The 12,294-nt window shown below is 37.0% G+C and overlaps 2 protein-coding genes across 2 annotated transcripts in view; both read left to right on the top strand.

Moving 5' to 3' along the window:
• LOC119838674 (calcitonin gene-related peptide type 1 receptor-like) overlaps positions 1-3,395 on the top strand; it is a 19,457-nt gene extending 16,062 nt beyond the window's left edge. The window contains exons 4-7 of the mRNA XM_038364743.1: positions 446-546; positions 1,076-1,167; positions 1,899-2,661; positions 3,082-3,395. Of these exons, the coding sequence (XP_038220671.1) occupies positions 446-546; positions 1,076-1,167; positions 1,899-2,661; positions 3,082-3,126 (1,001 nt within the window). The 3' untranslated portion in view covers positions 3,127-3,395. The remainder of the gene's footprint in view (positions 1-445; positions 547-1,075; positions 1,168-1,898; positions 2,662-3,081) is intronic.
• A 1,539-nt stretch (positions 3,396-4,934) lies between these two features.
• LOC119838741 (structural maintenance of chromosomes protein 1A) overlaps positions 4,935-12,294 on the top strand; it is a 17,996-nt gene continuing 10,636 nt past the window's right edge. Inside the window, exons 1-13 of the mRNA XM_038364834.1 lie at positions 4,935-5,188; positions 6,300-6,420; positions 6,871-6,970; positions 7,257-7,405; positions 7,829-7,997; positions 8,400-8,612; positions 8,956-9,095; positions 9,440-9,548; positions 9,794-9,952; positions 10,433-10,540; positions 10,975-11,136; positions 11,449-11,660; positions 12,094-12,268. Coding sequence (XP_038220762.1) covers positions 5,077-5,188; positions 6,300-6,420; positions 6,871-6,970; positions 7,257-7,405; positions 7,829-7,997; positions 8,400-8,612; positions 8,956-9,095; positions 9,440-9,548; positions 9,794-9,952; positions 10,433-10,540; positions 10,975-11,136; positions 11,449-11,660; positions 12,094-12,268 — 1,929 coding nt within the window. The 5' untranslated portion in view covers positions 4,935-5,076. The remainder of the gene's footprint in view (positions 5,189-6,299; positions 6,421-6,870; positions 6,971-7,256; positions 7,406-7,828; positions 7,998-8,399; positions 8,613-8,955; positions 9,096-9,439; positions 9,549-9,793; positions 9,953-10,432; positions 10,541-10,974; positions 11,137-11,448; positions 11,661-12,093; positions 12,269-12,294) is intronic.

Below are 12,294 nucleotides of genomic sequence, written 5' to 3'. Positions count from 1 at the left end.
AGATTCGAAATTCAAATGTAATATTTTTTTATAATTAAGTGTAACAGTATTTATGGCCAGACTAAGTATATAAGAATAAGACAGTTGAAATTTGCATAACAAAGGTTTGCAGTTATGAATTTGATAATTGCTGATTTTCAACGCCATCTTTGAAGTTGCTTTTACATTAAAGTTATAGCCAAGTTGATTTAAATTTAAGTAGGTACGCATAATATATTAAATAAACAATTTAAATCGTAAGAAATCAGAGTTAAAGAAGTTAATATTACCACTACAGTAACAACCCATATTCCAAGACAGATTTCACACAATTCTACAGAACACAGACAGACACAATTCTACAGAAATTTCTCCAATGGCAAATTACGATATCCCTGACTCTAAATATATTGAATCACTAACACACACAAGGAACCTACACACATATCATGATGGTTTGTTTCAGTGCTCGCTTATAAGGAATGTACAGCTGATGGCACTTGGTGGCGGCACCCTGACTCAGGGAAACCCTGGTCCAATTACACTACTTGCGTCAAACCTGAAGAAGTGAGTTAATTATTTAAATTTAATGTTCGATTAATAAGGGATTCGTTTTCATCGCAATAAAATATCCCGTTTTGATTATTATCACACCTTATTCCTTTCTTTCTATACATCTGTCTGATTATATAAGCTTAAGAGATTATGTGTTTTCGAACGTACTAATATCTTATTCTATTGGAACAATTTAAAAAATTTTTTCACCGTTAGACGCCTAAGCATACTAAGTGCTAGTAGCCTATAGAGATACATATGTAGCCTAGTATCCTACTATCCTACTTCCTACTAATATTATAAATGCGAAAGTTTGTAAGGATGTGTGTGTGTTTGTTGCTCTTTCACGCAAAAACTACTTAACCGATTGCAATGAAATTTGGTACGTAGACGGCTAGACAACTGGAATAACATATAGGCAACTTTTTATCCCGATATTCTTACGGGATACGGACTTACGTGGGTGAAACCGCGGGGCGGGGCTATAGCTAGTAGGCTATCATGGACTACTCTGCTTTTATACTGTCATATTTTTTTTCAGGATGTAGGTGAAGTGATAGCGCTTTACGAAACTGGTTATAGTATATCTCTGATTGCTCTACTCGTATCTCTGGCGATTCTCTCATATTTCAAGTAAGTGCCAACAATTTAATAAAATAACTACAGTATAAAAAGTCTAAAACAAGATTTTCTTTATTTCATAGCGAGCAACAATTTTGATGAAAGGTGGTGATCGCTTACCATCAGGCGAACCACCTCAGATCAGTTGCCCGCTTATCGCATAAAAATTTAATACTTGGATATATTTTTGACATAAGTCAAAGAAGCATTCAATTTTGAAATGAAAAATGACCTCGAAATTATCTCCATGTCACCGTCATATCATGAAAATAACAAGACAGACAACAGTAAACAATGCTTTCAAAATTCGCATCTAATGCAAGGTAAACGGAATGCGATAAATGATTCACGTAATGCATTAAAAAATTAAACAACAACCATTTATTCAGTTCTCACTTCTGTGTGCAATGTTTTATATGATAAACATTTACTATTCACTCAAGTTTATTTGACACGGATTTATAAAAATAAAGTCATATCTCTGACAACTCATATCGCTAAAACAAACCGATTATTTCAGACATGATCAATGCTTATATATCTCTATAGAAATACTAACATTATAAAAAAGTAAGGTATTTTTTTATTTTTGCGACTTGCATGGGATATCTTAGGTGCTACTGATGTTAATCCGGTTTAATTTTATCCTTGATCAAGAAGTTACCATAACTTTCAGAATGTTTATTTACTAATTAAAAAACAAAAGATAGGCAACATAAGCATATAGCACGCATTTGTTCCAGGAGTTTAAGATGCGCCAGGATTACAGTACACATGAACTTATTCGCTTCGTTTGCACTCAACAATGCGCTATGGCTGGCTTGGTACGGCATGGTGGTGAACAACGCGGACACGCCCAAAGAAAACCCTGTCTGGTGCAGACTCCTCAACGCGATCCTGCAATACGCCCTCCTAACGAACTACACCTGGATGTTATGCGAAGGCCTCTACCTTCACACCGTACTAGTCAGCGCTTTCGTGTCGGAGCGACGCTTAGTCCGAGTCCTGCTGGCCGCTGGATGGCTACTGCCTGTTCCATCAGCTATCATCCACGCAGCGAGACGCACGGCATCTGAAGACCCATTCTGCTGGGCAGACGATGGCGCCCCACGCCCAGAACTTGCCGTGCTAGTCTGTGCTACTGTGATCCTAAACTTAGCATTTCTTTGCAATATTGTCAGGGTGTTGTGTACAAAATTACGCGCCGGTGGTGGAGCAGGGATAGCCAGGCCATCGGCGACGGCTCTGCACGCCTTGCGGGCTACCTGTCTCCTGGCGCCATTGCTTGGAGTCCAGTACTTATTGACGCCGTTCAGGCCGGAGAGGGATGCGAGCTGGTGGCGGGCCTACGAGTACGTGTCGGCGATCATGACGTCACTGCAAGGGTTGTGCGTGGCCGTGCTATACTGCTTCTGCAATGGGGAGGTCCTAGCGCAGCTGAGGAGGAAGTGGCGCGTGCTGACGTTTAGACCGAGAGCGAATTCAACGACGAATACTACTGTGTCGGTGAGCGGTTGAAATTATTTTTCTATCACACAGAAATTATATTGAAACGTAAATATCCATATTTCATTGCACCTTCGTTGCATTACTGTGTTAAGTACAAGTAATAGTTGTACTTACTATATCATTCAATTTGTCCATTATCTCTCATAGCTTTTTATTTATATTATTTATATATGTATCTATTGTTTTTTTGTGGAATATAGCTATATAAAATACTAGTAATTAATGTATATACGAAATGACATAATCATTTACACGTTTCTATGTCTTACAAATTATTAAATCAGTTCATTAATAGCCAAGGCTTTTCATACGGCTTCAACTAGGAAATTAAAGGGCCCAGTTTAATCAACAGCCAAAGCTATTAATGAACACCAGTTAACTGAGTCTTGTATATAACAAAGAACATAAATATTCCAGTTCGTAAGATCAGCGGGCGCGGCAGGTGGTGAGGATAAGGTCTGACTAGCGGCCGGCGGCGAGCCCGAAACCGACGTGGCGGAGCGCCAGCGCACGATACGCTTCGAGCACGACAGCGACGAGGACACGCCGCCGGACGCCAGACTCATCTGATGATATTATAGCTAATAACATCACTTCCTACCTTGCCTAAAGAACTATGTAATACATGTGTTACTGTTTGTAGAAAAACGACTCTTTGTTTAGAATAAGTTGTTTGTTTTGTCTCGTTTCTATCTATAATTGTGGAGTCCATTTTTAAGGACGGATGTTTGTATTGCAAAGGATTAGAATGAATTGTAATTTATGGTTAAATAGTTCATAGACTTGAGCAAATGCCGAGTGAAAGTGGAAATAGAGCGTATATTAGCTACTACTACTTTACTTTACTACTTTACTAGCGGTCCGCCCCGGCTTCGCCCGTGGTACATATATAGCCTTCGTCAATAAATGGGCTAACACTGAAGGAATTTTTCAAATGGGAGCAGTAGTTCCTGAAATTAGTTCTAACAAACAATCTCTTCAGCTTTATAATATTAGTATAGATAAACTAATAAATGAAAACCGTAGTGTGTTGAATATATACATATTTATATGATGTTTTCCCGCCAAATCTACCCAGCCATATGTTGTTTATAGGTAATTAGGGGAGATTTTTAAGTGTATGTCATATATGTTAGGTAAAAAAATAGAGTAAAATTTTGGGATGGTTAGAAAGAAATTTATAGAATGAATAAAACTGAATAACAAATTTAGTTCAAATAAACTAATTCAAACACGTGTTAATGGAACACAGGAAATTGTATAATATTGGTGATAATTTCATAACATAATTATTGCATTGTCTTCGATCTTTGATAAGTGCATTTGATTTTAAATTAAAATCAATCCGTTTAAAGTGAACTAAAATAAAATCTAGTTTATTTATGATATGTATTTATTGTAACTTCGATGATAAAGAATTAATGTGTGTTGATGCTAAGAGGGGATTGAGCGCTTAGTTAATTGGAATTTTTAATCCGAAGATTGTATTTAAGGAACTTCGATCAAAAAAATATATTTCTAACTTTACCTTTTTATATTATTATAATTTTAAATAAATGTGAGTAAATATCTAGATATATTACGGGTCAAATAAATATTAGATTATAAAAGTTAATGAAACAGTCTTAAATATTGTATTCAATACAACTCAATAGATTAAATATAAATACTTTTATATAAAATATATACAATAGAATAAACTTTACTATAAAATATGTTAAAATGTATTATTGTCTAATATTAAGATGCATTGTTGCAGTATTTATATTGTTAAAATTACATATTTATGGAAGCTAATATATAAAATAATCTAAGGTTGTACATAAAAATAAATTTTACTATTAAACCAATGGTTTTTCATTAATGAATCTGCTCATTAAACATTATACCTTATTTATTAGTACCAAAAATGTATCAACAAAAAGACAACAACAACACTAATGACTAAATACGATACGTATCGATAACATTTTGATTTTCCTAAATCTTTTCATACCAGAGGCAGACAATCGAGATGAACATTTCAATGTGTAGGTAAATATTTCTGTGTTATACTTTGTCTATACGATGTCTACAACAGCTATGTTCCAGTTATATTGTTAATGTCATATTTTCAGTAGTTTCAACGTAGTTAGTACTCTTTCTTATCTAAAACTTCAATTGTTTTAATTTAAGGACATTTATCAAATCACCTTGTATCCGTTGAAATATACACAAAAAATATTTGTGTCACCATTGATTTATCAATTGTCATTTGAGTGATTTGACAGTTGACGTTTACACATTCGCTTTTGCGCCATTATTTTTCGTGTGTAAACTTTATTGTTATTGTACGAGCGTCATGTATGACGCGAATTTGTGTTGAAAGTTGTGTTTATTTGAATTAAAGCGATATTAGAAAAAGGAATTAAGATGCCTGCTTTTTTAAAGTACATAGATATGGAAAACTTCAAGTCCTACCGTGGACATCATCAGATCGGACCTCTGAAGTCTTTTACTGCTGTTGTAGGGCCAAATGGATCAGGTAATGTCCTTTAGGCGTATGTAATAACCAATAACCCAATCTGTGTATCATAAAACTTCATTTACAACTAATAAAACGTTCAAATAGAAACAATTAATGTGGGGTATTATTTTGAAAAAATATTGTGTGGACAGTGCAAAAGCATTTGGCGTCTCTCTAGTCGCTTAGCATGTTCAAAACATTCTCAATCGTTCGTTTTACTAATATAGATACTCGCTAGTTGACTTGCTATGCTCTGGGCGCTTATAAGCCGCGTGTTTGTGCAGCCATAGACCCTATGCCTGGTTAAAAAATATCAAATCCACTGGCTCAGTTTTTTAATATATTTAAATGCTAATCAGTTTTGACTAGTGTTCTGTGGCCCTAATACATCTTAATCATATTCTTAAAAAACTGTTGTATTCATGTACAGTCATTCCGTTAGATAATCTAGATATATAATTTAATCTACATCTAAACATCAGTCTTAATTTGTATAAAATTCACAAAATTTTGACATAAAAAGTATTGGTAACATTTAATCTTTGATTTCAAAATTCTATCCTATGTTAACACATTTTAAACTACACCAATTATTTTAAAAAACAAATTTTATTAATTTTCTACAGTTGACACACTTTAAAAAAGATGCAATACACTTTATTGAACACACATAAATGAAGAAGAAAGAAAACAAGAAATGAAAGAAACATGTATAAGGTTAAATAGGCGGCCTTATGTCTTATAAACAATCTCTGCCAGGCAACCTTTGGATAAGATTTCTTATAATTTAACATTAGAGTAGATGGTGTTCAAATGGATTGATGTAAATGGATTATGAGTATTTAATTCAATAAAACCAAAAAAGAGATGGATACATTTTCATATATGTATATACCAATCATATATAAACTAGCTGAACACCCCAATTTCGCTTGGGTAGTCTTTAGTCAAAATTCAATTAATATTGACTACCCTATATTTTAAGTTGATCAAACTGCACATGATGTGCAAATTTTATTAAAAATTGGATGAGTGGTTTAGGAGTGCATCCCAGTTAAACAACAAGACATTTAATTAAGGAAGGTATTAGTATAATAAGTATATTAGTTCATCAATTCCTCCATTTTAGGAAAATCAAACTTCATGGATGCCGTAAGTTTTGTGATGGGTGAGAAGACATCTCTGCTGCGTGTGAAACGGCTCAGCGATCTCATTCATGGTGCTTCTATCAATAAGCCGGTGTCTAGAAGGTAATTATTATATGATTCAATTTTTTTGTAGGTATCTAAAGAAAAGGTAAAACATTATCAATCAAAATGTTAACAGTACTATTGATAGTTAAATCTTACTAATATTATAAACTAGCTTTCTGTCCGCGGCTTTGCCCGCATAGTCGCAGGAAAGATAAACCCGGGGTTTTACTCGCATGTTCCCCTTCCTGTGGGATTTTCAAGATAAAAATGTTTTTTATATCCTATGTCCCTCCGCCGGTTCTAAGCTACGTCTGCACAAATTTTCAGCCAAATCGGTTAATCCGTTCTTGAGCTATAAATAGTGTTCCTAACACCACTTTCTTTTATATATATATAGATGTGAAAGTCTGTATTAACAAATAACTTCTCTACTAGTGGTTATAATAGCAATAATGATTAATCTAATAAAGTACATCAGAAATTGCAACGCACTTATATTATTTTCAGTGCATCGGTGACAGCAACATTTGTGTTGGAAGATATGACTGAGAAGCAATTCATGAGATCTGTCATTGGTCAGTCTTCGGACCACAAAATCGATGGACAGGTATGTTTTTGGTGTTTTGCGACATTTTTAGTTACCATTGATACTGATAACTTTTCAGCATTGACTGATATTTCAGTTTGATTGGTCCAGTATTAAGATACTTTTGTGTCATTATTGAAACAGTTTTCACTGTAAATAATTATGTAGGTATAAAAACTATTCATTTTTATATGGTGGAGTTTTTTGTTTTACAATTTTGATAATGTTTTATAACATCTTATTAAATTAGGTAATGTTAACATAAAATATTTAAAATATATGTTGATTATGAAGTTTATTATTCCAGTCTGTATCAATAAGTCAGTACCTGGCTGAATTGGAGAAGCTCGGCATCAACGTGAAGGCCAAGAACTTCCTGGTGTTCCAAGGTGCGGTGGAGAGCATCGCCATGAAGAACCCCAAGGAGAGGACCGCTTTGTTCGAGGAGATAAGTGGGTGAGTGAAGTAGCACAGAGCAGCCTCTGATGGATAGATAATGAATTTGAATTACGCAACGTCAGTAGCTGTTTAAAGTACTCTATGTTATTTTCAGCTAGCTTTTCTTCGTACTTATGTCGATTAAATATATATATTTTTTTTTCACTATTTTTCTTCCCAGCTATGATTCCTTTCTATAATGAATATAACATGCTTTGATCAAAACCATACATATCTTTTTTTCTGTATCTAAAGATACATCACAGAATTTCCTGTTGAAAAGTGCTTCTATACGAAGACTAATTGAGTGAATAAATATTTGAGCCGTTTACATACAAACAACCCAGCGAAGCTTATAAAGTATGTTTAAAAATAAAAACAAACCTTAATGATTCATCACAATAACGGCATTGCATATAATTTTCCCATCCATTTCCATAGCTCCGGAGTACTGAAAGAGCAGTACGAGTTGTGTCGGGCGGAAGTGAACCGCGCGGACGAAGAGGCGCAGTTCTCTTACCAGAAGAAGAAGGGAGTGGCCGCGGAGCGGAAGGAGGCCAAGTTCGAGAAGGAGGAAGCGGAGAAGTACACGAGGCTTAAGGAGGAGCTGGTTGGTTGATTATTTTCTATACATCTATTACTAAAAACAATTTAAAAATAAAAAAAATGATCACGAGTCGGGATTCAAACCAACGTCATTCGCTGTACCGTGGCGTGGCAATACCTGACCTCAGCAATCGAATTTCTTCTACTCTTTCTGTTTCATGAGCCTAAGAGACACAACTTAGACTTTTTTTTGTAAGTAATGGTCTTTGTTCTTAGATTTTGAGTTTGATTTGAGATGAGTTTTAAATCAATGACAAATTGAATATGCCAAAATTATAAAAAAAAATTGCAGTATAATGTTATTCAAGTCTCTATTTTGCTAGTTACTTATCAATTAAGGGTCCAAAAAACAATTTACAACTAATTCTCGCACCAACCGAATATACAACTTGGAATTCCCCTCCAGCAACAACAAAAGATAGAGCTCCAGCTCTTCCACCTGTACCACAACGAGAAAGAGATCCAGTCCTGCGAAGAGGACCTGCAGTACAAGCAGACGGAGCTGGCCAAGATCGAGAAGAAGCGGCAGAAAGCGGAAGATGCCTTGAAGGAAAAGAAGAAAGCGGCCGGCACTGCGCAGCGGGACTTGGCCAAGATAGAGCAGGATATACGGGAAGTGGTATGTATCAATCGTTTAAAGGACAGTAAGTTTAAGTCCCATGTTCCACTGTGGGGTATGGGAAAGTTCCAATTTATATCTGTGTCACTGATCGATTTTCTTCACTGACAAGTAGGTGATCAAATGTCTGTGCCCAGACTGAAACACTTTACCTCTTCAACCGACTTAAAAAAGAAGGAGGCTATCAATTTGACTGTTGTTTTTGTGTTTGTTGCCTCATAAATATTTACTGGACGAATCGATCTGTTTGTAAATGATAGGTTTATTAGATAGGATAGGACACAATTTTTGGATATTTCTCTATAAAAATAATATAACTAAAATATACAATAACTTTTCCCAGGAAGCGGAAGTGTCAAAGAAGCGTCCGACGTTCATAAAGGCGAAGGAGCGAGTGTCGCACACGCAGAAGAAACTGGAGAGCGCGGTGAAAACCCTCGAGCAGGCGCGCAAGGCGCACGAGGCGCACCAGGCGGACATACGGTATGGGGAGACGTGCAGACACTTGACAAAACTTCTCGGAAATCGGTCCATCCGTTTGGGAGCTACAATGCCACAGATATCAGTGGATGTTTGAAAAAATTACTCATAGATACTTTTGAATGTTTATATGAATTAAAAGGTTTTTGAGTTTCAGTTTGACGGATACACAAACTGATATATTAAACTAATAAGGCCCCCCTTCTTTTTGGAGTGGGGGGAAGTAGTAGCAGTATTAATATCAATCCAAAATCGAAGAAGTTAATTCAAACGGATTGACTCCTTTGACTGACGCCTTGCTCTTTTCTATGCGACGCTAGAGCACTTTAATTATTATAACATTCCAGCAAACTGGAGGGTGAGTTACGGGAGATAGAGGAACAGAAAGCGAGCTGGGAGCAGTCGCAACTCGGCACCAGCGCCACTCGAGCTGATGTGCATCTCGAGGAGGCTCAGGTAGACAATTATATACTCATCCATTGATATCATTTAAGTTTTACACGCCTAAAGTATATTTTACGTGTTATCCACACTGTAGAGAGTGTCCCACGTGTTATCCACACAGGTTCCTCTGTATTTACGCTCAACTTTAACCAATATCCGCAAGGGGCGCTCATTAAAATACTCAAGCGGCTGTTTATTTTCATCCGAAATATTTTTAAAGCGTGTTAAATAGATGTTCAAATTTCTTTCCGACCCAGATCCGCGAATACGAAGAGCTCAAAATGGAGGCGACCCGCCAAGCGGCGAGGTACCTGCAGGAGCTGGATTCGGTGAACCGCGAGCAGAAGGCGGACCAGGACCGGCTCGACAACGAGCTGCGGCGGAAGGGGGAGTTCGAGAACAAGCACCGCCAGAAGGTATCATAGAGTTTAGAAAGAAAGAAAGAAAGAAAGAGATATTTGTTTGGCCCCACAACAAAACAATACAATTATGACAACGAGAAAAAAAAATAAAAACAATTAATACACGGAACATAATGAAATAAATAAAAATGAAAAAGGAGACATAAAGTGGAGCAAAAAGAGTTTAGGTACTCTAAGTGTTTAGACTAAGCTCTCGAGGAGACTACATGGACTAAAAACATGTTTTATAACACCTTGCAGTGTAGATGCAGTGCAGTTTAAAAGAAAAAAAGATATGTTTTAGGATACGATGGAAAAATATCACAGAGATGCTCTCAAAGCTTCAAATGAAAATGTTTAAAACCTTTAATTTTTAGTTTTATAGCATTGAAATGCTTTATAAATGAGAAATTTTGAAAGAATAGAAAAAATGTTTAAAACCTGTCTATTGACCATGTTATTTCAGAATAATTAATAGTTAATTTTCTCGAGCAGGGCCACGAGCGGAACGAGGCTATGAAACGAGTGGAGAAATTAAATGAACACATCAAGAGCTCCGAGCAAGCGCTCGAGGAGCAGCGCCGGCTGCGCGCCGAGCTGCAGGTTGTATTATATTGTATTTTGTCAGTTTCGAAATATAATTGTTTTAAAGATTAAAGATTTTCCATGCTGTCATAAACAATGGGAGACTCGAAATTTTTTGGACGATTGACATGTTTTATCATATGAATATTTATCTTTTAAATATTTTGATTCGTTTTCAACCTTAAAACAAGGAGGGTTCTTCCCATTCGGTCCCATTTCAATTTCAGTCCAGTTCTGACAATTAATTGTTTTTTTTTAATTTATATTGGCCGATGCATGCATGTCTAATGAGGTCAGATGTGTATATTGTCACACACGCAACACTTGCGTAGGTAAATGTGTATTTTGTTCTTTCCCCCTTTCATTTTGCCGGCGGATGTGGACTCCTCCCCCCCTCCCCTTCCTCTGGTTACGTAAATAGACGTATGTAACGTGGTTGTGCGCGTGCGCAGGCGGACGTGGGCTCGTGCCGCGGCAAGGCGGCGGCGCTGCAGGCGGCGCTGGAGGAGGTGGCGGCGCAGCTCGGCGACGCGCGCGTCGACAAGCACGAGGAGGCGCGCCGCCGCAAGAAGCAGGAGATCGTCGAGAGCTTCAAGCGGGAGATACCCGGCGTGGTGGGTGCTGCTGCTGCTGCTGGATACTCGGCGCTACTGACCTTAATGAGAGATAATAGTAAAAACTGACCAGACTAAAAACTTCAATAATACGCGATGTGTACTAAAGCATTTGACTGGAATGTGGTCTAAAAATTCTTATTATAATGAAATAGAATGATTGATTTTTTTTATAAAAAAGTATTTATATAATTCACTTCAATTTATGACCATACTATCGTTTCTCATATAAACTCTTCTAATGTCCATTCTTATTATCTTGTGCAAACTATAAGTTCAGTTTCAATGACGTTATAAACAATAATATTTCAGTACGACCGCATGATAAACATGTGTCAGCCGACCCACAAGCGTTACAACGTGGCCATCACGAAAGTCCTCGGCAAGTACATGGAGGCTATCGTGGTGGACACCGAGAAAACGGCCAGGCGCTGCATCCAGGTGCTGAAAGAGAGGATGCTGGAGCCGGAGACGTTCCTGCCCCTGGACTATATACAGGCGAAACCGCTGAGGGAGCGGCTGCGGTGAGCGTTTGCTTGTTATATCCAAATAAAAAAAGAAATCTTTTTTTGACTGCATAAAATAGAAAACAAAATCATACAATTAAAATAGAATATTCAAATCACTTACAAGAATAAAAGAATAATGAATAGTTAGCAGTTTAAATATTAAACTATATAGAGATTAGAAAGTCAACAGCACAAAAAAGATATTTTTTGTGATCTTTTAAAGCTTTCGACCGTGTCGAACACAAAACCTTTTAAAGAAAACCTGTTTTTTTATCGAATCAAGAATTTCACTCGAATGCTCAAGAACTGTTAGCACCTTTTTTTTTAAATTACCCTAATTCTAAAAAAAAAACCATAAGAAGGCAATAACACATATCCACAAGGCTCTGTTCTAGGTCTGTTTCTATTTTTTATATACAGAAATGATTTAAAATCTCCGTAACCGCAGCGACATAAAAGAGCCGAAGAACGTGAAGCTGCTGTTCGACGTGCTGCGCTTCGAGCCGGCGGCGATCCACCGCGCCGTGCTGTTCGTCACCAACAACGCGCTCGTCTGCGAGACGCCGGAGGACGCGTCGCGCGTCGCCTACGACCTGGACCGGAACAAGAACAGCCGCTATGACGTGAGTGCACCGCCCTGTGGCCCTGT

Source organism: Zerene cesonia, unplaced genomic scaffold (assembly GCF_012273895.1).
Source record: "Zerene cesonia ecotype Mississippi unplaced genomic scaffold, Zerene_cesonia_1.1 Zces_u004, whole genome shotgun sequence".
Lineage (NCBI taxonomy): Eukaryota > Metazoa > Arthropoda > Insecta > Lepidoptera > Pieridae > Zerene > Zerene cesonia.
Note: the sequence above shows the minus strand (reverse complement) of the source record. Positions and strands in the feature narration are given on the sequence as shown.